The following is a 27819-nucleotide window of genomic DNA, read 5'->3' on the forward strand; positions in this document are numbered from 1 at the left end:
ACTGCAGCATCAAACTTCCCTGCATGACAAAAGCCATCTTTCACGGAAATAGTAAATAGTCTGCATATAGAAACAATAAATTTTTCCCTTTGCAATATAATGCAACTAAAGACATGCCGCATCCAACACGAGGACACAAAAGAGGGCTGCTTCATTTTATTCCCAGATTTTTAAACTCACAGTGTTTCATGTTAGGAAATTCAGGCGCAAGACAGGATTGCTCGGAAAAACAGATTTTGATGAACAGCATTTCGCTACTGTCACGGCCCCGACACCGGGCGCCTGGGATGCTCCGTGGGGGCTTACGGGTGGCGCCCCTGACCCCGCAGCCCCCCGGGCACCGCCCCGCACCGGCACCACCTTCTGCGCACCCGCGGGCTGCGCTGCTCCGCGCTGAGCGCTGTGCGGGGAGCGGCGGGCGCGCTCCCGTGCCCGCGCTGCCTCCGCGGCCGGGGGCGCAGCGCGGCGGGCGCGCTCCCGAGGCGGGAGCGGGCGCGCGCGCGAGGCGGGGCCGCGCAGCGGGCAGCCCCGGCTGGTGCCGCCTGCGAGCCGGGGCGTGGAGCGGAGGAGGGCGCGGGAGGGGGCACGAGCATCCTCCAGCCAGGCCGGGGCTCCGCTTGGCTTTCCGGGCTCCGCGCCGGCGAAGTACCTGCGGATCGGCTTCCCTCCTCCTCGCCGGCTTTTTTTAGTTTGGTGGTAGTGGTGCTTTTTTTTTTTTTTTTTTTTTCCTTAACCCTCCCTCAAATCCAGGGAGACGCTTCTGAAGCGGGGCGAGCGCTGATCTTACGTAAATGGTGCGGCTCCGGGGAGGGCATCTCCCCTGCCAGCCGCGGGCCAGGGGCGCATCCCCGGGCGCCGCTCGCCCTGCCTAGCGCCCGGGCTCCTGGCTGCCGCCCGAGATCCGCACCGGCAGCGGCAGCGGCAGCGGCGGGGGCGGGCGGTGAGCAGCAGCCGGTGCGCAGCCCGCAGCCCCGCTCCCGGCGGGTTTCGGCGCCTCCGCGGAGCGGCTGCGGGGATGATGCGGCGCGTTGGAGCCCGCGGCGGGGAGGGCGCTATGTCAGAGAGATAACGCGGCTCCGCCAGCAGCCCGGGGGCAGTGTCGGTGCCAGCCCCCCCGGGACCCGGCTGCCTGGGAGCCCCGGAGCCGCTCGCAGCTCGCTGACGGACTGGCCGCGGCGGCGGGGCCGGGCGGCGGCGGGGCGAGGCCCGGCGGGGCGGGGGAGCGGCGGGCAGCCGCGCCGGGGCACCCCGCCTCCGGGGGGCGAGCGGCCGGGAGGCTGAGGAGCGCAGGCAGCAGAGCCGGGCAGGAGGAGGAGGAGGAGGGCAGCGCCATGACTCATTTGCAGGCAGGGCTCTCCCCGGAGACTCTGGAGAAAGCCCGGCTGGAGCTGAACGAGAACCCCGACACCTTGCACCAGGACATCCAGGAGGTGCGGGACATGGTCATCACCCGGCCGGACATCGGCTTCCTCCGCACCGACGATGCCTTCATCCTGCGGTTTCTGCGGGCCAGGAAGTTTCAGCACTTCGAGGCGTTTCGCCTCCTGGCCCAATACTTTGAATATCGCCAGCAGAACCTGGACATGTTTAAGAGCTTCAAGGCCACAGACCCGGGCATCAAGCAGGCGCTGAAGGATGGTTTCCCCGGCGGGCTGGCCAACCTGGACCACTACGGCAGGAAGATCCTCGTCCTTTTTGCTGCCAACTGGGACCAGAGCAGGTAAAAGAGCCGCTCGCCCACCTAAACCCCTTCTCCCCCGCGGCAAAGGGTGGGAAAGCCGTGGCAGAGCAGAGGGAGAGAGGGTGGGCAGCAGGGACACACCCGGCGCTGCCCACAGGGGGCTGGGCAGCAGCCTGGAAGGCAGAGGGAGAGGATAAAGAAGTAATACGTTCTGTGGTTTAGAGCCCTCTCAGCCAGCTCACCCTTTGGGATGTGAATTTTGGGAGGCCAGTAGACACTGCTGGGGTGCTCTTCTCAATTGTCTACTAAGAGGTTTACACCCTTCTGCCTCCCTTCAGCCGAAGTGAGCTGGCACGTAGATGATGTGCTTATCCCCCAGACAAAGGCTGATTGCACTCTTGGCTGGTCTTTCTGCTTCAGCACACACGGAGCTGCTCAGGTGCCATGGGACAAAGTGGGAGATGCTGTGTGTAGAACAGGAGTATCCGTCATGCATTTTGAGCTGAAAAGTTTGCCTGTGCAGGAAGCTGAGAATCTGAATCCTTTCCCTCAGCTGCAGAAAGCTCTTCCTGAGCCACCTGGAAATGCCAGGATGGAAGTTTCTGTAATCACTTCTTTTTCCACGCATGCTGCTCCAAATGTCAATTCTCTGCATAATAAAATTAAGAAAACAAAGCTTTGATAGCAAATTGAAGGCTAGTCTCTAGAACAGTTTCTGTTCTTTTTCTGGGGACTACTCTAGCCTGAAGATGATTTAGTAGGGTGATCCAAGAGCTGTCTCCCATCAAAGCCCTTTTTAGCAACTGGCTTAATATTATGTGACACTATTTGTTTATTCTGAATACAGTGTAGGGGTGTCATGGTCAGTTTCTCATGCAGTCTAAAATTATATCCACAAAAATGACTTGATTTCAGTACATTTAACTTCTCTCAAACCTGCTTCTGTGAGTACTGCATTGTTTTCTGCTTCTAACCTGAGTGGAGGTTTAGGACCTGAAGCACTTTTTAGTGAGAAGACTTAGAATCTTGTAAGTTGCCATCCTTATTGCAGTCAATGTAGCACTGAGTGCTCAGTGCAGACACCCTCAGCTCAGCTACTGTGAAACCTTTGGGGGGACTTAAACAACTGTCAGTGTGGATAGAAAGGACAAAATCTGGGGGACATGCATGTTTAAGTTTGCCCTTTAGGTGTTTGTTTAGCTGTCCTGTTGCAGGCTCTGTGGATTGCCATGGCAGGGAGCATTCCCACAGCTCCCTGCCCCGGCTGATGTTACAGCTATGGACAAGTTTCTGTCCAGAGGGATGCTGGCCCACCTTGGCTCTCCTCTCCTCCAGACATGGCAGCCACACCCACACTGTCTGTGGAAGAAGTTTCCTGTCCCTTGCTAACCCATGAATCAAAGCCGGGGACTAGGAGAAAGCTGTCTGGTAAAAATCAAATCTGCCCACTGCTAGAGTCATGACTAGAAAGGGTAGATGAATATGTGCTGAGCTGGGGCCAGCATCCTTGTTCTGCTTTGCTTTTCTACCACATGGAGCATAAAAGCTGAGTGAAGAGCAGTGGTGATGAGGCTAAGGACTTGCTGAGTGTATTTCCTTCCCCAGATAAGAACCTTGTTTCCTACATAAGGAGCAGGTCAACTTTTAATTTTATAAATGACTCCACAAACTCTTAAAAATCCTTGAAGGAAGAATTAGCAGAGAAATGGATGTTTAGGATTTTTATTAAGTTGTATGTCTATGATGAAGAAGTTGCCTAGTTAAAAGTAGCATGACCTACTGTATACTGTTGTTTCTTATTAATGAAAAAATCCTAAAGCTTTGTGTGACATTTGCCATATCACCTGACTTGATCCTAGTCAAAGTGATGCCAAGAATTCAAGTGCAGAGATAAAGTAACATTTAAAATAATAATTGTCATGTAGAAAGGTTTATTTTCTTCTTGATATTGAATATGCTGATATTTAAAGTACATGAGCTTAGCTGACACAGCAATAAATTTATTGTGGTATTTTTTCATTAACTCCTATCGGTATGATTAATATTATTTATGCTGTGATGACAAAGTGGCTGGGGTACACTAGAGTACTTAATGGACGTGTTTGCAATTGGTTGCCTACTGCTTTGAGCCCTGCGTGCTCACGGCACGCCTCTCCTCCAGAGCAAAGGATTTGTTTTCACGCAGACCACTCAGACAAAGCAGAGAGAGCTGAAGCCCAGCTGCGGGGAGTGGCTTGCCCCAAGGCACATGACAAGTCAGTGGCACATCTGGGAATGGAGCTAGGTCACTTTCTTTTCTAATTAATTTAGTGCCTTCCATTATCTGATGCTCAGTGGCTGAACCTGGGCAGGGAGCATTGTGGAACTTATGCCCGGGCTGCTATGCAATATGTCTCAAGCTTATGCCTTAACTGACTTGAGATCTTGCAGTGTATAAACCAGTGCTCCTCTTACAGCAGCAATAGGAGGATTACTTATCAAAGCCTGTCTTGTTAGGCCCTCTTTGTGTGCTTCATAAACCAAGTTAATGGAGCACAGCAAGCCTGCACATTTATCATATATGTGCAACTTGTTATGGCCAGGATGTAACAATTAGAAATAAAAAGTTCCAATTTGTTATTTAAATGAATAGCAGATATATACTAGAGATGATTTATATAGCACTGTCAGCCTATGACTTACATAGTTCCAATTAGAAAGAAAAGTGTGGGAGGCAAAAAAATCCTGTGGTAAAACAAGCCTGTGTACTAGATGTTAAATCATTAAATTAAAGCAGGGCCTGAAAACTGTACCAGATGTCCTGCCATCTGAACAACCCAATCAGACACATATTTAAAACAAACAAACACAAAAAGAAAAGGTGAAGGATAACGTGCTCAGCAGTGCAGCAGTTTTTTAGCAGGCTGCAGCCTAACTCTTCACCCTGTCTGCACTATGAGGAAAATGAAGGTCAGTGGCATTCCTGCCAGGAAGCTGGATAGCACTCAGGGAGGGATCAGCCTTCCCTGTTAGCTTCCAGATTGTTGACTCTTAGCTACATTTGGCTTGTAGGTGTCTATGTGCATTTGAATACCCTTTTGCTTAATATGTCCAGCTGGTGAAGTTTTTTTCAGTTAATAGTGCAATTAACTTCAGCTCTCAGCTGCAAGAGATCTGTTGTCATGCATGGTCTTCTGTATGCTTCCTGGCACCTGGCACAAATTCCCTAATCAGTCCATTTTGATGCTGTGTCTTTGAATTAATTATCTCAGGTTTTTCCCCAGAAAGTGCATTAGAAAGTGCAATGGTACCTAGTTCTGTCAGTGTCACAGTGGCCCAGTGAGCTCACATCATCCTCAGTGAATATGGAAATTCCCTGCACTCATTTACTGCTGCCTCTGCTGTTGCATCAGACAGTTTACAGCAGGGCAAAGACAGTGTCCATGGGTTTTGCTTTCAAAACCAGGCTTTCAGGTGCACAAGTGCTAGAAACTTTTCCTCCTGTTAAATGAAAATTTAACTTCTGTAGCTATGAGGAGGCTGGTCAACTCCTCAGCTCACTATAAAGAACAGACAAGATGGCAAGGTATTTTTCAAGCTCTGATGGAGGCAGTATGACAAAATAAATATCAATGCTAATAGTAGTAACATATTAACAGTAAAAAAACTGCTTAGCAGAGTCAGTTTTTGTTTGGAAGTTACATCTTCCAAATGATTACTATTAACTAGTGTAAACATTGTCGTTTTTTTCTACAGTTACTCCTGCTGACTGATGCTGTTTTAATGTTTCCTAGTTTTCCCCCAGGTAACCTGATCTGCCTATCATCCACTTGAATTTAGAGCAATGGAGTTTTGGCTAGGCAGACTTTTGATCGGTGTGAAATTTAGGGCAGCGAGTCTTCATCTGTGGCTGTGACTGTTAGACGCTGGGCTAATATGTAGCATAATGAATGGTATTAAACATGAATCTAAAAGATAATGTGGTAAAATATTGAAGCTGTTTCTATGTTTTCTATGCATTTGTTGTAACAGTGCTTTTTGCTTTTAGAATAAGGTATGCTCAGGGCATGCCTTCACAATTTAAGCAGAATAGCCATAAGAGAACTTTCAATCACCCATCTATTCATGATTGAAATCTGTACACAAAACTGTCAAACCAAGGAGATATGAAGCATTATTTCATCATTTCATTATTTGTGTATCTTGAGAGCTCTTGTTTTGGTGAAGTTCTAAAAATATTGAATCAGAACAGTAGCTTAGAGATGGGATAATGGCTTAGAGACTTGACCAGCTTTCTCTTTTAAATCACAGTGGGCATAAGAGCTCATTTGACATAAGCCTTTTCTTGTCCAAATGGTGAGGTGCTTAAAACACAAACTGCACTCTTACTGTGTTTTTGACCTTCAAGAGACATATGGCTCCAATTCAGGCAAAGGAGTCTTACAATTTATCTCTTTTAGTTCACATCATGAGAGGCAGATTCGTGTCATTCAGTCTTAATTCTTAGAATGACTTCAAATTCCTTTCTTTTAGGGAGGAGATGACAAATAGCCATAGAGATAGTAGGGCAACTCTGCTACATCAGATTATCTGTTATTCAGGGCAAAAATGAATTGACTGGAACCAGAATCTGGTTAAACAGAAGATATGGTTGATGCCACTCATTGTCAAGAGCATAAAGTATTGAAAACAGCTGACATAGCTGAGTTTGACATGATGCATCTGTATCTTGAATTCTCCCTGTCTCTTTATGTTGGCCTGGTGGAGATCACAGTGGATGCATACAAGAGGATGTATAGACCACATAACTTAGAGGTAAAGGTGAAAGGTCCTGGTGAAGTATTGCCAAGAGTTGATAGTCATGTCTGCCAGACTGTTTTCCCAAGAAATCCTTGAAAATATGTTGAATCTGTTCATGTCCCATAAAAAAAGTCATATAACTTTTCTTTTTTGTAAAGAAAGAATTGCTACCACTATTGCATTACAAGAGTAGGATGCTCGGTAAAGTGTTTGAGGTCTTTTTTTCTTGACAAAGACTCCAGTGAGGCATTTCCCTCCAAAGCTCTGTCACTGTTGGGGTAGAAATGGTAGCCAAAAGCTACCAAAGCATTTGAAAAATTCACTATCAGTGTGGCTGTTAAATTGTCACACCTTTTCAGGTTCTATTACTTTCAAGTCAACCTGAATAAAAAATTTCAAGAGGTATCAGAGTGTCTCGCACACCAGTCCCTGCTTCATTCAGTCTCAAAGTAGGACCCACATTAAGAGTGCAATATATATGTGATAACATATTTCCAGCATTTGTTACACACATTAATGACTGGACTGAAAAACTTGTCCAAGTTTTCCATCGAATTAAGCATGGTTCTATAAATGGAAGGCATTAAATGCATTTAAATTAACTGTAAGTTCTTGATTATCCTAGCAATTAGTAATATCTTGCTAGCTACAATATGTCCCGTAAGAGTCTGTTTAAACAAGTTAATGCAACTGGGTTTAACCATAAATAAATTAGGATTTATTTATTCACAGCCTAACTTCAGGCTGCTACAGAACATGCACTGCAGCCAGTTGGGCCCAGCACACCCTACATATCTGACAGCACTGGGGCAAGTCATTAAAAAACTGTGCCAGGGCAAAATGACTGGCTTGCTGTTCCCTAAGTGCACATTTTTACTTAGCACAGATTGGTAAGAATAAAACAGTACCATCTTCCCCTCAGACTGTACACCATAGTCTCTTCAAATCAAGGGCTATTATTTTCTTTTTTTTCTTTTCCTTCAAAGTAGAAAGGCAGGACCAAATATATTTCACACTCACTAGCTTGTCCTGTTTTTCTCACTTTTGAATTGTCGTATTTCTGTATCTATATGGAAATTAATTTCTGTGTGGAATTAAAGTTTCAGCAACAGAATCCAGAGTAATTTTTTTCAACTTCTTTTTATGTAGGATTTTAATTTCCCTGAAGCCCAGCCAGGGGTGGAGTGTATTTTATGGCAGAACCTGTGCATCCTAGTGCTGGCACACAGGGTAGTAGCAGTGAGGTGAAATGTTGGACAATATGGGGATGGAGTGGATTAAAGATGAGTGTTTACACAAATAACTCTGTGCTGTGTGAAAGCTTCCATGCAGATTCTTCAACCATATTTTTTGCTTGGCCTGTGCAACTGATACTTTCAATACTCAGCCTTTTGCACCACCTAAGATTTCATCTGGCACACCAGGTTTACATTTCTGGCTTACCTTAGCATGTATTCAGAGCAAAAGCTGCTTTAAGTGCTCACTAATGGATTTGTCTGTCGTTCTGGTGCTCTGTACTGCACTTAAGTAAGATATTGAAACCAAGAGAAGAGATCCAGTACAGAAGGAAGAATAGCTCCTATCTTCATCTAATTGCCCTGAAGGGTATTTGGGGTGGGAAGCTTGATTGTTAGTGACATGTCCCTGTGTACTCCAGATGTAGCTTTTTAGACATTAAGAATACTTTGGATACCTCCCTCTGGCAGAAAGTGTTCTTGCTTGCTTTTAGCCAGACCTGTTTTGTGTGGCACCTCTCTCTTATTTTCAGTGAGTAAACATAAATATTATTGTTGTTGTGGACTATATTTCTTACACTAGCAGACCTATAATAGGAGTTATGGTGATGGTGAATATGCCACAGATTTGTGGAGACCCAGCCCTGTCACTTATTTACTCTCTGTGGCAGCTGAAATCCTGTTCCCATCGCTGCCTGACAGTTTTTCTGTTGACTTAAATGAATTCAACACATAATTAGGTGTATTTCTGTTTACATGTATACATCTTGTATTTTACACCTAGATATGCATAAAAAAAGCATTTTATGGTCAGTCTTAGAGAGCTGACTGGCCTCATAAACAAAGAATCTTTATGTCTGATGCACCAGATTTCTAGCAACCTTGTGCCACCAGGAAGCTCTTAATCCAAGGCATGTGATGTCTCCTTAAACTCCTTAGGGAGGACATTAGAGATGTGCATCAGGAATTTGGGATCCTTATTCTGGGACTGAATGTAGGGTTCTGCATTGTGGAGCCCTTCTGCAGAATGAGATCTTTTGAATGGGACAGCCTAAATGTCAAGGAGGGTTGAGGCAATTTTAGAATTTGAACATTTTTAATGTCTATTCCTTGCAAGAGCTGTGGTCAAAATTGTCCTCAGACCAAGACATTCCAAACTTCCTGTAAATCTTAGTTCTCAGACAAGTAAAGCATTAGAAGAGACTCAATTCTCAGAAAAGTTCAAAGGAGAGGAGTGAATATGAAAAATAATAAAAACCCCAAAAATGTAAAGATGCAAGAAGTCAGCTACAACAGATTAATTTCTCTTGTGTTATTTCCTTTTGCCGATATTTTCGAAATACAGTTATGTCCACAACAGAACAGTGCACTCATTGCATTAAAGCAAGTTGAATTCAGTATTATTTTATGTAATTTCTCAGTAGGCAGATACACTCTTTGCTACCTATGCAGAATGATGAAGAATTCTCTAGGGACTCACAATTTTGAAAACTTCTATTTGATGCCATCATGGGGACATTTAAAGGGCCTTGCTTAAAAATATTTGTACACTGAATATTTAACTATTTCATTTCTGGAATATTTGTATTTCTGATTTTTTCAGGTTTAACTTTCTAATGCCTCATTTGATATTATGGTGTGGGCTGGCAAATTTATGTCTGTTTTGGTAACTGCTTATAAAATCCTACAATCCTAGAATGGTTTGGGTTGGAAGGGACCTCAGAGTTCCTCTGGTTCTAACTCTCCTGCCATGAGCAGGGCACCTTCAGTACACAAACATCTCAAAGCCCAAGCATGTGTTATTTTCTGCTTTTAAGACCCTTGAAATCAGTCTTCTGTAATTGTGGATTTAAGAGAAAAAAAATTACACAGAGTGGGATAAGGAGAGCATGTGGAAAATCCCGATTTTAGTTGATAATTTTGTAGGACCTGTTATTTAATTTCCTTAGAAAAATATAGGAGGAAACTTTGGATCTACTCTTCTGGTATTAGTCTTCATTTTTGTTATCATCATGATTTTAGAAAAATACAGTTTGTGTAGAAGCTCTTATACAAACATGTCATTACATACAAAGATATTAAAGCAGCTTAGAATACTAGGGAAGAGTTCAAATTTGTTTTTGATGTGTTACATTCTTGTGGTTTTTTCTGGCTGGCTGATGGTCTATAGATACATAATCCTGCTCCAGAAGAGCTCAACTAATTGAGCTTTTGAGGATTTCCCAGCTTTAGGTGCTTCTAATGAGGTCACATTTACGCTCTTTGATTTAAACTTTTGACAAAGGGAGGATACTCAGAGAATACTTCACCTCTGTGGCTGTTGTACCTTTCCTAACCACGTTCTGTTTCCATTCTCAGGTACACGCTGGTGGATATTTTGCGTGCCATACTTCTTTCTTTAGAAGCCATGATAGAAGACCCCGAGCTGCAGGTGAATGGATTTGTTTTGATTATAGACTGGAGCAACTTCACCTTCAAGCAGGCCTCCAAACTCACACCAAGCATGCTTAGATTAGCCATAGAAGGCCTTCAGGTAACATTATTATTTTCTTTCTTTTCCTAATTCTGCTTCATTTTGTAGTTCATTACAATTCTAGGTCAATAAAAAAGACTGAAACAAAACAAAATCCCAACAATTTTTGAATAGCAAGGCTATTAACACCTTGAGGTGTGGGTGTTCAGGCAAGCTACTTGTGACAGAAGTGTGAACTCAGTCAGCTAACTGCAGTAACTCCTGATGTGTAGCCTCCTTCCTTGCTATAAATATGAGGTAACTTTTTTGTCTTTATTCCAAAGTGACTGGCTTTCTGTAAATTCAGATGGCAGCTTCTGCAACAGGAAGTTAGAAGTAATCAGTTTATATTGTAATTATGCACAGGGCTAATGAAATAGGAGTTGCAGCTGCCATGCCAGGTTGGGTTTTTTTGTTGATTCTTTCACAGACAAGCTCTACATCATTTGTCATGAAAGTGTGGGGCCCTGTGATTGGATGGTTAGCTAGGACTTTTTATTTACTCAAGGTTCAGCATAAGCTTGGCTCTTTTCCTGGGTCAAGATTAATCTGAGCATCAGCTTCTGGGACTGAGTATGCAGTGATTTAAATTTCTTTCAGCTCGTTGTAAATGCACTTTACACGGCACAGGCACATTGGTGAAAGGATACTGCATAACTTGCATCTGTTTCCTATGGTATTTGATTCTTGTTAAAATGAGAAACTAAAGTTGTTAAAAGTGGTTGTTTTCTGCACAAGCCTGAGTTACCATGTTAAAAGTATGTGTAATGCACTCCTGTGGCAGTGTGCCTTGCTTTTAGAAGGACATGTATTCCTCTTCTGTGATGTTTATAACGTTTTTACATTTTTATAACTCCTAAAGCAACATAACAGACTTACCTTTGAACTTTTTTTACTGTGATAGTGCAATTTTTGAAGAAACATGTATAACAGTAATAAGGAGTTTTGATCTAACTGATGAAAAGGCTCAACTAGTATTCAGCCTGCTGTTGCACACAGAAGGGTACTGACATGAGACAAAGATCTCAGTTCTCATTTTGTTCTGTTTCCTTATGTAACAGTGTGATTTCATTGTCTTCACAACTACATTAGAAGGCAGCAGTGAGACCTGTGCTCCAGCAGTGCTGCATCTCCTTGTATTGCTTTCAAAGTTCTTTTCTTTTTTGTGCTTTTTTCAAAGTTAGTTCTCTTGTTTAGAACATGGATAAGTACTTTAGTAGTCTTTGTTTTCAAATGGTGGTGTTTCTTGGGCATTATCCAGAGGTGGTTATTTTGAGGAGAGCTGCAGTGAGTAATTGCATCTAAAAATATGAGGGGTGACCTACCAAATTTCAGGTGGGCTCTGAGACTCTGCATTCTTCTGCCATCAATTGGTTCATGACTGAATTAAGGAGAAGTCCTTTGGCTTACTTAACTTACCCATTACCCAACTTTGTAGTTTCAAAATACTCCAAGTCTGATGGTGATCAGCACCTATGGCATCATTTTGTGGCCACTGCCTTCAGTGCTCTTTGCTGCAGAGATGCAAAAGTGGGCATGAAATGCTCCAGAAGAGAGAAGGAAAAGTAATTTTAATTACTGCCTTTTATTTTGGATGAGAATGCATAGCGAAAATATCATTCTGAATGATGTCCAGTTAAAAAGTGCTTAATCAGGTAGAATGCAAAAGAACAAGAACAACTCACACACACTATTTATTTATGATCTTTGTAAATACTTTCTATTTAATCAGAGAAATGAAATTTACTTTGGCTTATAAGATTTAACAGGGCTCAAGATGCTGAACTTTACCATTTGGAGAATTTAAATATTTGAGTTGCTTAGGTGGAAGAGGACAGTGAGAGTGGGATTAGTGACCACTGAATTTGATGTTAACCAAATCCCTTTGCCTCCTGAATGAAATCTACTGAATTTGCATTATATTTGCTTAGCTTCCATGGTGAACAGAATACTCACTATGGTATGTACCAAAGACCTCACAAGCTATGGCATTTTTTGGCTTTTCACAATGCTTAATGTTTAGGAAATTGCTTTGAAGGTAAGATAAGTAAATATACAGTTTTCTACTGCATAGAAGATGAGCTCTGGTATATACTTTGTCTGCACACATGTTAAACGGGAATGTGAAAAGAATCATACCCCAAACTTACATGTTTAAATTAGAAACACTTCCTAGGTAGCCGTTTCCAAGAAAAGAGACTTTTGATCATGGCATTTACAGGACAGTGATTATCTGTATTAAGATGTGAAATTTAGCATACCCTTTGTAACAGTGCTGTGCCATACAGTTGGTGCAGTGTAGGTCAGTGCTGATTTGTAGGAAAGTGGTTTTGCTAGATAAGAAGAAAACTTTATGTGAAGGTGTGGGCACTTGTCTGGGGCTCTTGATGCTCCAGTCCTTGCTCTGGCTGTGTGCTTTTGGGGAAAAGGAGCAACACTCTTCCTTGCAGATGCTTGTGCCTACAGCACGCCTGTTGCTCCTCATCAGTGAGAAGGAGGATTTGCACTTAGAGCTCCTACACCTTTCCTAGTGTAAAGTCAGAAGGAAAACATTTATTGAGAGCTGAAACACATGCCTCAACTTCAGGACTTTGTGTTGACTCTCCCTAGTGTACTCCATGTGTGGATTTTTGTGTGTTCCAGTGTTTAGGTGCCCACTTTTCCTCATTCATTGATTTCTGTAGCCAATCACTGATTTTGGGCTTTATGAAGAAGCTCATATTACTCAGCACCTGTGTTCCTGAAAGCAGGGAGTGCTACAGTGCTCTGTGATTCAATACCTGAGTGCCCTTATAAGGTCTCTTTCAAAAACTTTATAAAATTTTGCCTTCTTCACCAGTAATGGATTACAATCCAGGTGCTTCAGCTATTTTTCCCATCAAAGAGAGAACTTTTGAGAGCTCTGAAGAAAACGAGTCCTAAATTTCCAGAGACAGTGATGAACTCTGAGCAAAAAACCCAGAATGTATCAGATGGTTTCTGTATAGGGAACAATTAAATTGGCTGGAATTCATCTGGATGGAAAGAAAAACTGCAGAGGGAAAGTACAGAAATCTCTAAAACCATAGAATCATATGATAGATAATTCAGCTTGGAAAAGACCTCAGGAACTTGGCAAATCTAAGCTCCTCCTCTTAAAGCAGGGTCCCTGATGAGGTCAGACCAGGATACAAACAAGATCATGGAGAGAGTGGACAAGCTGCAGATGTTATTTGTTATTTAAATTTTAAAAACTGGGTATCATCAGGTAATACTAGGAGGAGACCTGGCTCTTTATAAGACACCTTTGTACATCTGACTTGCAGAACTCTGTGCCATGAGGAATTCTGGTTGCTTAAATTTTAGCTGTGTTTAGGGAAAATGTAAAGAGAGATGAGCTGAGGATTAGTAAATATATAAAAACCAAATCAAAGTTCAGAATTCCTTAGGCTTTACAGTTGGAGATGAGATGGATGCTGTGTGGAAATAATCACATATGTAGTTCAAGTTTTATCTGCTCTAGGCTCTCTTTTTTATCCTCTGTTAAGGAAAGGATATAAAGCTAGGAGGACTTTTGGCATGGCATAATTAAATCAGGTGTTGTATATTCCACTCCTCTTCCCCTATTCTGAAAACTTGCTTTTTATTTTGCTGCTTCTGGCACTGCCCTGACCCCTGCTGCCAAGACACCTAGCTGAGAGCACTTAGGCAGAAAGAAGAAGGAGGTTGATAATTTTCTTGGTGATAGTCCTTTTTTACATAAGCCCCTATATGGACTTTTTCCCCCCTAGTTATCAAGGAAGCATTGTTTTCATAAGACAGATGAAAACAGTTTCAAAAACTGAAAATCCAGTTTGAAAATTATATTGAAAGTTTTGTTATTATTAACTCAGACAGCTTTGGAGGTAATTAAAATTGAGTTTTGCAAAATGGAACACTATAGGTATGCATGAATAACTTTAACTGATTAACTGATATTTAGTATTCTAAAACCTGGGCCACTAATTCCTTCTTAAATATTGATTTCTATTTAGTGCATAATAGTAATTGCATGCATAACAGATATTTTTCATGCATGTTTTCACTCAGGCAGGCTGTACATGCCAATGCTTTGCAAAAGTGTGTAGTTCTTGGTGGCTGTGAATGCTTTTCCTCTAGTTAAAAAGCTGGTGGAAAAGAGATGATGCACATTTAAATGGGGAGCTGAACATATGTGGACAGTCAGCATTGTTGCAGAAGACAGAAGACTCTTGCTTCTGGGACAAGGGTGTTTGGGAGGAACAGTGGTAGTGTTATGGGGGACAAGGCAGGGCTTTTAACTGTGTCGTTTTTTTTGTTTGTAACAGAGGAAGGTTTCATAAGCTAAAACAAACTCGCTCCTGTAAATGTAAAGAAAGTAAATGAAGGCAGCATCCTTGCAGCTACAATTACTTCCAAAAACGTCTTTCACACAGCTGTTCTTGTGAGCTGTAAGAGCAATATCCCCAACCAGATGTGCTGCAGCAGTGCAAGGTGGAAGTACCAAACATAGACTATGTACAGTCTGGTGATGAAAGTGACAGGACTTCCTATTTCCATTTTCTCCAAGTGTGAACTGTATCAGTGTCTTGTAGGGAATCATGCTGAACATCAGGGTTGGTTCAACAAACACAGAGTGCTTAAATTTTGCCACCTGGTTCTGGGCTGCATCTATGCAACCAGCATGTTGAAGTGCCAAGGATTCCTGAGACAGGAACTTCCAGAACTAAGGATGCCTCTGAAAACAGTATCATGACTTTGTATAATTATATGGTCACATGCTCTGTGCAGTGCATAATATTGTTAATAATGAGCTGAAGGAACAGTTAGTACTAGCAGTGAGCAGCAGTGAGCTGAAAAACACAAAATAGAGCTTTAAATGTTTTTGCATCCAGACTTGAAGCTATACAGCCCTCTCACTCTGTGCTTGAATTTTCCACCATTTTTTGAGAACAGGTTCCCGATGCTTCACTGCTTAAGAGAATATTAAGAAGTAGCAGACTCAAGCTTTTAATGGGACTATCTTCCATTTTTAGGAAGTCTAGTAAATAATTTAATTTGGGTTTTTTTTGATTGTTTGTTTTGTAAATCAAAGAATTAAGTTGTTTGTAAATACTAGGGTCCCCTGAGCCCAGGACTTCCCAGAGAATGGAGGGATGTGCATGTAAATAGTGCAATTTCATAGCAGTTCAACTCATGTTCTGTAGCAGCAGCAGTTAAATGGGATATTTTTCCTAAGAGCTTGTTATTTTCAACAGCTTACTTACACTTGGTCTTCCTCACTTGTAAAAAGGCCATAAAAAAGCTTAGCAGCAATTTACTGTGGAAACGGTGGACTGAAAGTGGTTGTTATTTCTAGCTCCTCACCTGCTGTCTGGATGAGCTTAACCTGCTGGGTGAGAAAGGACTTTATGACCACAGCTCGAGTTCAGCTACAAACAGGCACGTCTGTATAGACACAGCTATTATTCAGTGTGCTTCCAGGTGTTAACTTGTTGTCTGAAGACAGAATAATTAATTTCCCTGCTAGATTCTCTTACGGTGCTCATAAAAAAGTGTTGAAAGCCTTTGGACTGTTGATTTATGTATTCTCACAAACATACTTTTAAAATGAGGGGATGCCATCATCTGTTTTTCTGTTTATTTTCCTATTCCCTACCAACCATAATTCCACTGAAAGATTATTGTTAAGTGTTTTCTAATTTGGGGTGCCCACTGTGACAGGTTATGGTCTGATTGTCAATCACTTTTTATATATTCGGAGTCCAGCTGACATTTATTTTTGATCAGGAGGATTCAAGACTTTAATTTTGATCTCAAGCCCCCAAGCCAGGAGTCTGAGTTCTAGCATGGCTAAATTAAGAACTTCTCATTAGATTCTTTTTGAATGCACATGGTGCCATGTGGGCTGCCACCCCTGAAACAAAAGAGAAGAAGCAGCAAACTAAACTACCCCTTCCTCCCCCAGAAACTGCTCTGTGGCATCTTTCTGAAAACTGCAAGGATGCTTGTTGGAGTTAGATACCACCCTCCAAACACTGCTGCTGGAGCTGGTGGAGTATCTGCCTGCTGTGGGTTGTCATCCTCCATGTGAACCTGAACAACAGAGGGCACTTTGCCAGTGGTTTGCAGATATTTGCTGTGAGCAAGGCGTGATTAGTTATGGGGAGCTTGGCTTTTGTTCAGGCACTTTGATCTAACTGGCACAGACTCTTCTGCTCCTTCTTCCTGCCCTTTTTTGCTCTGAGCAGGCTTTGCCACAGTCCTGCTGTTTGCCCAGTTCCTCAACCCACTCCTGCTGACATTGCCTTACTTTGTTCTAGTCTTCACCGATGTGTTTTTTGTCTCTATTCTGATGGCATCCTCCAGAACCTCAGTCAGCATAGATGACTGCATGGAACATTAAGTTCATCTTAGACTCCTTAGGAGATTTCAGCCTTTTGGGATCTCACTGGCCAAATGCTCTCCACATCTGGCTTCCAATCACCTTCCAACTTCCCATCTCCAATCCTCTTTGAACTGATCTTCCCATTGCTCTTCATACCAGTCATGAAAGTAGCACTGGAGAGCAAGTCCTGATGTGTTTACATACCAAGTGAGTCCTTTAGGCACCAGGCTGTTGAGGAAACTCTCCTTCTAGTTCCTCACACCAGAGCTAGCCTGCTTGGTAAACTTGACTTGGTGCTCATGGGGCCAGACAGGAGACATTGGGAGCTTCTGAGGATGTTACTGGAATGACATCTAGAAAAAGAAGAAATTTTTTTTTTAATCTGATGTTTTCTTCTACATATACACATATACACAAAGTATATGTGGTCAGTGTAGAAATCAATGAAAATGCTCATAGTTGACATTTTTCCATCAGCTCTGTCAACAGAGAAAAATATCCAAATAAAATTGTTGCATCTTGGGAGAAAGAAAATAAACAAGACTACAGGACATGCAGGTTGCTTCTTTCTTGAGCTTTTGCTAAATGCTGTCCACTTTTCTGTTTTTCTTTATCAGGAAACTGAATCTATCTGCATTAACTAAGGAACGATTAAATTGCTCTGATTTGGCTGAGAAACTAATACAATACTAAGGTGACACAAACATGAAGGGCTTGTAGCACAAACTCGGTATAGACAATTAATTATTGTCACTGTGAATGACTTTCTGTTGTCTCTGGTAGACCACAGTTCAACAACTATATGGTTATAACAATTCCTCAGCTTCAAAATATCGGTTTTTGAAAGTGATTTTTCTCAGTCAAGGTCTCTTTTCTTCAGTATCTTAAGGCTATAAAGGGAATAAATAGTAGTCTTCCTTGTAAGGTCACTCAGAAATAAAACTAATTTGTTGTAAATTGTAATGTTAGAGACAGAAGACATGTTCTAAGATCATAGTTCACCTTTCTGCTAAGGCAAGATTATCCTGTGCATTATATTTTCTAGTGCTTCTCACAGTTTAATTTAAAAGCTTGGAGGCAGGTCTGGCACATTCTTTGGAAACCTCTCTACGACTTCTTGCTCTTCAGATTTCCTCTCGGCATTAATCCTAATTTTTCTATTTCAAAATGTCAACTCCTATAAAAGCCTTTTCTATTTCACTGTGTGCTGTTGGGTCCAAAGCAGGGATTGGTATGTGACTCTCAGTAACCCATGGAAAGGAATTATTTTGATGCAGTACCTATGTGCAGCAGCAGTGATTTGAAATCAGGACCTGGAGATGTTCCTCCTGACTATCTCCTCCTGGAGATAGTGAGATGTGAAAATAAGTGGGATCCTTTTTATTTGAATAGCCTAAATCTATTTTTATAGTGTTCAATTCATCTGTGTTATCAGTCCATTTTATATATGCATTTCATGTTTATTTCAAAAGTATACACCGGATCATTTGGTAATTATTTTCTGAAACCAGTCTAAACTTTATTTTCCATGATGCTGATAAATCCCCTGTGATCTTATTAGGCTGTGCAGAGTTGTCTTTATGTTACTGTCTTCTGCACATACTGCCCATGCATTTAGTGCTTCTGCAAGCAAAGCCCTACAGCACTCCATCCACAAAACAATACAATGTGTTTTTTTGTGATTTTGGTTTATATTCCTTAGCAAGCGTTCACCTCCTTTGACAGTTGTTTTTTATGAATCCAATTTGCCTTTGGTTATAAGCAAAATTTTGACTTTGTTTATAAGTGGTTGTTGTGCAGGAAGAACACTGCTGTCATAATTCACTGATGTTAAAAACAACTGTGGGAAACTTCTCTGGGGGAAGCACCATAAAAATGTGAAATTTTATGGCTGGTGATGGTTTCTCTCATCTCATGTTTCCTAATCATAAAACAGTTTAGGAAATTCAATTTTTGTTGTGTGTTTTAATAGGCATAACTGTTTAAATAAGTGGCATTTTGGTGTTCAGGAGCTGAAAGTTTAGGTATGTAACAAATGAAGAAAATTGTATTTCTGAAGAAAAAATAAAGTATTAATTCTTTATAAAGTATCATACTCCAGTGTGGATAATACACTAAAAAAAAAAAAAAAAAAAGCTCTCTTCTCCAAAAAGCATTTCTGTAGTTTTTTCCTGCATATTTCATAAAGATCAGAATATGTTCTTTAAAAAACATCTCTTCTTATTATGTGGAATATGAAATAGTGCTTGTAATCTTTTCCAGTGATTTCTGTAATTAAAAGGATTGAGTAGTAATATTTGTTTGCACATAATAAATATCCAAATGTGGATATGGACTGAAATCCAAGGTTGCTGAACATGTCATCCTTTTTGAGGAAAATAAATTTACATTTAATTGAAAAAAAAAAGGTTTCACTTCAGCACCTGATGCTGAGAAAGCCTCATGTCAGCATCTCCCCCAGCACAGTTCTGGCTATGCTTGTTCTTTTGGTTACATTTTAGTTGTCCCTCACAGTACAGGTTTGGACTATGAAATATGTATTCCTGTCCCTTATTTTGTAGGACTGACTCTAATATCACACAGTGTCATTGGAAAATGTCATCTTTAATCAGTGATTAAAGATTGTGTTTTCAGATGTATTAGTTATTTTCCTGCTCTTTTTAGTTGGTTCTCATGAATCCTTTATAGCTGTTAGAATCTTTTAGGGTGGGACTTCCTTTCTGAGAAGAACTGGATTTCAACCCTAGGCCTTTTCCACCACTGAAAATATTTTCTGGAAGGAGAAAGTAATTCTGCTGTGGTTCAGGGGAGTGGCTCCCTAAAGGTGTGTTTCAACTGCAGTTTTCATTACTTCTTACCTGACATTGCACTGAATGTGCCCTATTTTGTTGGGATGTGCCTTCATCTCATGCTAAGCTATTTCACTGAAAGTATAATTTAGAGTACTGCATCTTCTGACTGAAGGCATTGTGCCAAGTAGGAAACCCAGGGCGAATCATCAAGCACTGGTAGTCCTCCAGCATTCTCCTCAGAAAGTCTTTGCAAGGTACAGCCAGTCAGTCCTCTGAAACCTGCAGTGGATCTGTCTGGTCTTTATGCAGAAACTCCATGGATTATGCTGCAGAAACACTGGATACATTCAGTAATTCAAGTGCAGTTGTAAACCCAGCATTTGAATAAGGATTTTCAACCTGCAGAAGAGTATATGGCGAAAATGTAGATTCATTTTGTGATGAAGATGGAAAATATTTTGAAGGATAATGCTTAACAGAGGGAAAAAGAGAACACTAAGAATGCCAGGAGAAGACAGGATAGAGGAAGGTGTTGGGCAGAAGACAGACCTAAAACCTGCCCTTCACTTTATATTTTGAAATGTTTCAAATGAGACAATTATATTTCATAATTTATGGCTGTTATCAATCTCATTGAGTAAAATGTCATCTCTAAAACAAATTTTTTAAAAGTTATTCTGACATACCATTGGAAAATAAAGATTAACATTTTTGAAATCATAGCTATCACACATCTGCTGCAGTAACTAACCTTTACCAGATAATATCATTCCCCTCTAGCTTTAGTCAGTGAGCACACCACCATTACATAGTGACTTTGACAGGCACCAGGCGTGCCTTGAGACTGTGTTCTCCCTCAAATTCTTAATTCATTTTCCAGAAGAATTATATGGGATATCTGCATACCTCTAGCAACAGGTTTCCATTAACTCTGTCCAGGGGATGCAGTTAAATAGTTGTGCTGATAAGGGATTATGTATCAATGAGACGCTGCCTGAGGCTCTTAACCACTTATTTCCTCATCCTTTATTTTTCAGTGGTTTAGAGATGCAGAACTGCAAGCTAGGTTTGACATATGTTTTGGGCATTAGCTGAGATCCATTGGGTCATGCTTTTTAAAGCATTTTGTTAGGAATATTGAGCAATTGATTTTCTCTGGAAAACCCTAGGACGTCTTCATGCTATTGCTACCAGTATGATCCAATTCTGTTCTCCACAGAAATTCAGCAGGAGTGCAATTTAATGAGACCAGTGAAAGGAATCTGACTGCTCTATTTATAGCACACTAATTGATCAGGGTAGCCATGATAGGAGGAAGCTTCAGAGAAAATCAATGCAGTATCAAATGAAAGTAGCACAAAGGCCTTTAAGGACAGCTGTGTGAGAGCCAGTTAAGAATGAATTTATTTGAAGATCCATGGGAACATCTTGGACCATGTGTGTTCTTGCTTTAAGTTGTAGGAATGGAGTCAAGCTAAGCAGCATCTTACATGGAAGGTGAGCCTTAGTGTGTATTTTTTCTTCATCCTCTTGATACTCTGTCCCATTAAATCTTCTTGGTGGATTGTTTTAGTTATGTGTGGGGTCTGTAACTGTCTTCTTTTAAGACGTCCTCTTTCACAACCTCACAATTTTTTTGTAATGAGAATGGCAGCCACACTGTGTAGGAGAACTGCAGAGCCTCTTGGCTGTGTGTCCAGCACTCAGGCACAGTTCCAGGTCTCATGGCTTTCACTTAAATGCAGAAAGAAGAGGGTCTGTCTACCTCCATTCTCCTTCCTGTCATCAAAATACTTGTAATCGTAGTAGATATGTGAAGCATAACTGTTTGTACTTATTGCTAGTGTTTCTTGAATCTGTGTAATCAACCTTTGCTTCCTCCTCTAATTGCATTTTTTTCCTCATGAAATCTGCTAAAGTCCTGAACAGCCCCCTATTCGCCTTCCATGAAAATTATGGGTTTGTGGCAGGTATTCTCCTTTACTGGGTATATCCCCATACAATGGGCTGACTTCCCATCAGTACATTGCTTTTGGGCTGCTGTAGGAGGGTGAAGCTAGCAACAAACTACCATGAAGGCATTTTAGCAGTAACTTGTTTCAGAAAGAGTCAGAAGGGGAACATATGTATGCTCTGGTTACTTTGAATGTGCTTTTTGTTCTTGCGTTTGTACATTGACAAAAGTTTTACCTCTTCCCTAAAGAATGGCAAACACAACAATGATTACTAGCAAAGCTGTCCAGGCTGACAGTGTGTCTCCTTTCCTTCAATGCTTCAATGTGCTTGCAATTGCAGGAATAAAAAAATCTTGCTTCATTTTATGGCTTGTAGGATGCAGCATTTAGGTTTGCTTTCTGAGGAATAATGCACATAACTTTTTTTTTTTTCAGTAGGATTATTAAATGCATGACATAAAGAAGTAGATGCATGAATAATTCTGTTTTTCTGCTGTTTTGTAAGAAAGGAGTAAATAGTCTACACCTTCCATAAACAGTTAATTTCTGTGGGCAAATTTTATGTAGCACTAATTGCTAAGCATATTAATGGTGTTACATCTCCTATTCATTCAGTTTTGAGCATATGTAATGGCATGGAATTGTGGCTTAATTAGGTAGATGAGTAATGTCAGAAATATTGTCAATTATCAATATGGTCTTCATCTTTCTTTAAGCCCTGACTGGGAATCCAGTTCCCAATGACATCAGCAGTTGCCGTGGTGAACTTTCATAAGCTAGTCTTTAATCTTTCATTAAATCACAGGCTAGGAAAGCAGACATGAGGACTGAGATGAAAAAAACATGCATCTGCAGCACTGGTGTCTTCTCTGAAAAACAGGAAAGCCACACTTTTGTGTTTTTGGGAAAAAAAAAAGATAATTTGCTGCGTTGGTGAGCACACTCTCTCAGCCACATTGTCTAAGAAACACCATGCAAGGAGAATTTCCAGAATGTAAACAGAAGTGAGATGTGTGGGGCTTGAGAGCAGCTGAAATAAAATATTACAGGGTCTGAATGTGATGAATGACTCAGCTCTGTCATGTGCAAGGTTTGAGAATGGAAGTAAGGCTGGCAGGTTTAGGACCCCTTTTTCTTGCTACATTGGGCTTTAGCTGGATATTTCTTAGAGCAACATGCTGCAAATTTATGTTATTATTCAGAAGGGCACTGGGGATATCTCCATGTGAGCTACCAGCACAGAGGTGGTGTGTGAACTTGCACTCAGACTGACACATGGGGAAAAAAGAATGGGACAGAGGGCAGAGTACTTCAGGGCCCTTGTGAAGCAAGGTGGGACTTTAGAGAAACAGCTCTGAGATGGGAGGGGAAATGGAAACTGAGTTGTTACTGACAAGCCTGCAGGTGTTTGGTGCACTGAATTAGATTTTGAGCTGAGACTGGAAGAACAGAAATACCTGTGTTGTAAGGGACATAAAGGTGCAATATAAAGCTCCTGTTGTGGAACAGTTCCCCAGAACAGCACTTTGGGCCAATATGTATCTGTCTCATTCTGTGCTATGTTGTCTAATAAGAGAAAATTATTCTTCTCCATGAAGCTTAACGCACTTAGGTCATTACAGCATTGTGTCTCTAAGAATGCCATCATAGGAACTGTTACTGCTACAGCAGTTCATTCCTGCCCAGGTCTTGATCTAGCAATGCAAAACTCTGTCCCTGTTCTCTTTGTCCTAAATTAGTCCTGTGTTCTGTATGGGACCAGATGTTGAGCCAGTGCTTCCCTGCATTTATTCACTCAGTGCTTGCTTTTGGGGTAAAGTACAAAATATTTTTTTTTCCCCACAGTAGAAATGGGAAGCAATTATTTTGCGCCTTGAAAATGGAAAAAATATTAAAGAGGCAGAGAACAGACCTACAATTGCTTTGTTCTGTTTTGCAAATATAGTACTTCAAATTCAAATATAGTAATTAAAAAAACCCCTGAAAAATAGAAAAGCAGAATCTGGAGGATCTGGTTTGTTGGGGTTTTTTTACAGATTTTATAGTTTGGATTGATCTTCTTCAAGGTTATAAAGTCTTGTTCACAATCTTTTATGCTTTCCTCAAGGTTTTTTATTCCTGTATAGGTTTTTGAAAATTTAAAGTTAGTCAGAAGAAGTACACTAAGCTGTAATTTATGTTCTTAGGCATTATTACCCAAAGCCCTGCCTTTTCACGCAGGGGAGCACACAGGTGAAACTGCAGAATAGAATTATCTTTGCCCAGGTTGCAAAAAGAGAGCCTGTCCGTGTGAGCACTCCGTTATGTTTTCCTACCAGCATCAAGTTCACACTTATGTCCTTGAAAAATACAATTTGCTCGGATGACAGACTGTCACAGGCTGGGACATAGGTTATTGCTGTGAGATGAGAGCCTTTTGGCGTTCTTCTGAGTCACTGGCACCATCTGTCCCTGTTCCTGAGGTGAGGCCGGATGGGGCGAGCGGAGCCCTGGCACGCTGTTCGCATTTCTCTTGGCGCTCCCGACCTTGCATCAGTCGCGGTCTGATGGGGGCTGGTTTGGGATGAATCGCTTTGTTCCGTGTTCTGCTGTGCAGCCCGGGCATAATCTGCTTTGACTCACGTATTGAATTGCAGTGGATGTGTTTTGCTGCAGAGCAGATGGCTTCAGACTGAATGTTTTTGCTATAAGTGCATCATATTGGGCCAGGTGTTGCTTGCTTCTCTCACCCCTCCTTGTTCAGAACCTTGATTTTTTTTTTTTCCCAAAACCCGATAAAAACTTAGAAAGAATTCAATCAGGATTCACATAGATCACAGTTCTGGTCACTCAAATACTGTCAGCCTCATTTCCCTTTTTATTTTATTAGATGGGTGATGTGTTTGTGTCCTTTCTCTCTTGGTTGATCCTTTCAATATGGACTGAAATTCACAGCCCTAGGCTCATCACACCCATACTGATTAAAAAAACCTCAGCCCTTAGAATAACTTCTAGGCAGCAAAAAATGTGGTGGTGGTGTCACGTTCCCCACAGCATTGTATGTGGAAAAATGTGGTGAGTGTTGGCCTTGCAGACCCTGGTGTTAGAAACAGGACTTTACAGAGAAATGCAAGGCTGTGAGTTTGCTGGATTGAGTGCATTGTGAAGATTGCTGCAGCGCTAGGAAAAATATAAACTGAGTGAATTTGAGCTTAGTGCTGTTAGTGAGTTTTCAGATAAGTAATGATGGGTGAGGCTTGGCAGTGGGAGGCACAAGCTGAGGTTATATGCATATTGACACTGGAATGACACTGAAATGCTCGTAGGAAAAGGGACCTCTCAAGGGATGATGTTCAGTGTGAAGTGAGCAAGGAATAAGTGCTGAAGTCTGTAGGATGGTGGAAGGTGACCCACGGCAATGAAACCTGGGGAGGACAGCTGGCATGGATCAGGGAGACTGGGGAGAAGGCAGAGAGGATGGATAATGCAGCAACTGAGGGCATCTCATTTCTTGAGCATTAACCATAAAATAGAAATGGGATGGACAGCGAGTTCTTCTAGAATGAAATGTACTGTAATGAATTTATATGTTAATGAGAAGGAGCAGGAGGGGTGAAAATAGGAGCTGTCATTGCAGGAAAGTGTCATCAAGCATAGAGTTGGAGGAATTGGTGCTAGAAAGTCAAATTTCCATGATGTTTCCCAGGTAACAGGTGAGTGTGTTGAGGCTCGGAGATATTCAGCCTGTGAAGTGAGACTTGGGGATAGAGGCTCATGTCTGTGTGTGCCATTTGTCTTGCCCTCATTTTTAGAGTCCTAAAATAGATCTAATTTCCCTTAGTGTTACATAACAGTGAGTCAAACCCAGCTTTTAAATATCTTTAATTAGTTTTTCCAATCAGATTTCTAGCCAGCACATTTAAAGTAATGAATGCAGCTCTCCATCCTTGCAGAAGAGCCTCTATGGTTACCTGCAGTGAGTGTGCTGGTGACTTTCACCAAACCTGATCCATACCCTATTTCCTCTTGAGCTCGCCAAGATGCTCCAGTGGAGGAGTTCCAAACTTTCCCATCCATGATGCTGGTGTCTTTCTGTGTCTTTATGTTTTCTCTTTATTCTCTGTGCCCATCTTCATACTCCTGCAAGCTCTGGTGCAGCCTCCTGTGCTTCCAAAGCCCTGCAGCTCTGGAGAGTCGGCAGCGGTCGCCTGTCCATGGAGATCATCAGAGCTGGTGTCAATTTGATGTGGATTTGAACAAAGCTAGGCCTGCCAGGTTGGACAGAGAGTTACTTGCTTGAATTTCAAAATTTTGACTTCTGGTTTGATTCTTGCTTCAGGCATGATTTTAGGTCTCTCATTTGAAGAGAAAATATCTTCCCTACCTGGCTGGAAGCCATGTCCAGGGTAATGCAGTATGATCCTCATTGGGAATACTTTTCATCTGCAGAAACTGTAGATGGTGCACATACTTGTGCACATGCTTTGATAGTAAATAGCATCTGTACTTGTTACTGTTTTGTGTAGTACTGAAAAGCACATACCACTATGATAGGTATGGATCAGGAAAGAATTCAAGTTTGTGTGGACTAGGTAAAACTGTATACAGCCTGCTGATCATGCAACAATGCATCTATTTTATCAACTTTGTGCTCTATTGGAAATACATTGTGAGGTCTTTGCAGGGATGCTGAGTTATATTTATCTGTCAACACTTGTTTAACAATAGTGTTGTAGAAAAGATAATATTTTTTTTGCAAACACATCTACATCTGTATTTATGTTAGTGTCAAAGAAAACCAACACAATGAGGGAGAGTTTTATTTCAAAACTACAAAGTGCTTGTAAATATTTGTTTTCCTCTGTGAAATGCAAAATCATGCAAAGGTCTTGCTCACATTTTTTATTTACTATGAATTCAGCTTGTCCATTAATATAGCTCCTATTCCCACTGGGGTTATGCTGTTTACTCTACTGATGATAGGGAATAAGTTGCTTTTATTGTATGCCTCTTACATAGGAAAAAAAACCATTCAGTAGATATTCAGTAGTGGAGATCTGTTTTCAGTCAGGTATGTTGTTTTCAAAAAGGAGATTCACATAGCCCAGATGATTTTCTCTTTATCAGAAAGTTATTATCATTAACGTTTACAACCCTGCATGTGGATTTTATTTATTTTGGATTTATGAGCTGGGTACTCAGACTGGACTTGATTCCCACCTGAGAGTCGAGCTCCTCAGAGGCAGTTATGGAGAGCACTGAGATTCTCCAAAACCCTTGCATGCTCTCACTAGATCTGCTGATCAGTGAGCTCTGGTGTCCTTCACTTGTTACTGATATTCAGACCTGGGCTCTTCTCCCAAACTTTCCCCATTTATCAAATGTGGTTACTGATCCCAGGGTTCTTGGTTGAAACCTTTGAGTTACCTGCTGAATAAATTGGAATACGGACTGAACTTAATTAATTCATTATAACTTACATTAATTCTTTATAACTTACATTAAATATAAATGACAATACATTTCTCAGTGCTGTTGAAAAGGAATTGGGGTGCTGAAGACCTGATGGTTAACAAAGTAATAGCAATGCATTATTTTTCATGGAGAATTTTTTATATCTTGCAGCCATTTCTAGTCACCATTTCAGCCTATACAGAATATGGATAATAAAAGTTTCAACAGAGATGATATGAACAGAAGCATTTGTGTGATGCTAATTTTTGTAAAAAAATAAAAAAGCTATTCAGTAGAGATCATTCTAGTGGACAAAAATATTTCTCAAGACTCCTTAACATGTATTTACACAATAGACCTCATAGTGCTTGAGTAGCCACTCTGTTTAATTAAGGATATTTAGGGGGTATAATCTATGTAATGAATAGAATTTTAAAAATCCATAACTTATATTTGAAAGTGAATACATGCCCAGGGCTGCTCTCTTCTGCTGCAGTGACTATGTCCTGACTATTATTATTTTTGCTAACTTAAGCACATAGCTACATTCAAAGGTTGTTTTGGAATTGGTGCTTGATTTCTGTTTACCTTCCCAACTGTTTGGGGGAGGGATGGTGGCTATAACTTACTCTAATGGTTTCATAGTATTACAGATAATTTATTCTCCTCCATGAATGTTTCTGGGTGCTGTTAATTGTGCAGTATAGATGTTGCTTTGTAATTTTGTAGAGTGTTATTTTGTGTACCTTGGTACTTATGTTACATTTTATTAGGGAAAGGCATGTCTCTGAAGTCAGAAATGATGGAGTACACCTACTGCAAGTCCACACTGAGTTCGAGTGAGTGAGCTGTACATTGTTCTGGAGATCTTTGGTGGGCCTGCACTCACCCCTGCAGACTGATGTAGCAGAACTGGGATGCCTCAGAGCTGGTTGAGCTCATCAGAGCCACTTGCTATAAACTCTTACAACACTTGCAGTGATGACATGATCACATCTTACATGGGATAAGTTGTCATGTCTGGTGTTTTCCAGCTCTTGATGACAC

The 27819-nt window shown here is 41.3% G+C and overlaps 1 protein-coding gene across 1 annotated transcript in view; it reads left to right on the top strand.

The window, feature by feature from the left end:
* Positions 1-1263: 1263 nt before the first annotated feature.
* Positions 1264-27819, top strand: part of CLVS2 (clavesin 2) — a 46682-nt gene continuing 20126 nt past the window's right edge. Inside the window, exons 1-2 of the mRNA XM_079297989.1 lie at positions 1264-1720; positions 10054-10228. Coding sequence (XP_079154115.1) covers positions 1332-1720; positions 10054-10228 — 564 coding nt within the window. The 5' untranslated portion in view covers positions 1264-1331. The remainder of the gene's footprint in view (positions 1721-10053; positions 10229-27819) is intronic.

The sequence above is a fragment of the Erithacus rubecula genome (assembly GCF_903797595.1).
Source record: "Erithacus rubecula genome assembly, chromosome: 2".
NCBI lineage: Eukaryota > Metazoa > Chordata > Aves > Passeriformes > Muscicapidae > Erithacus > Erithacus rubecula.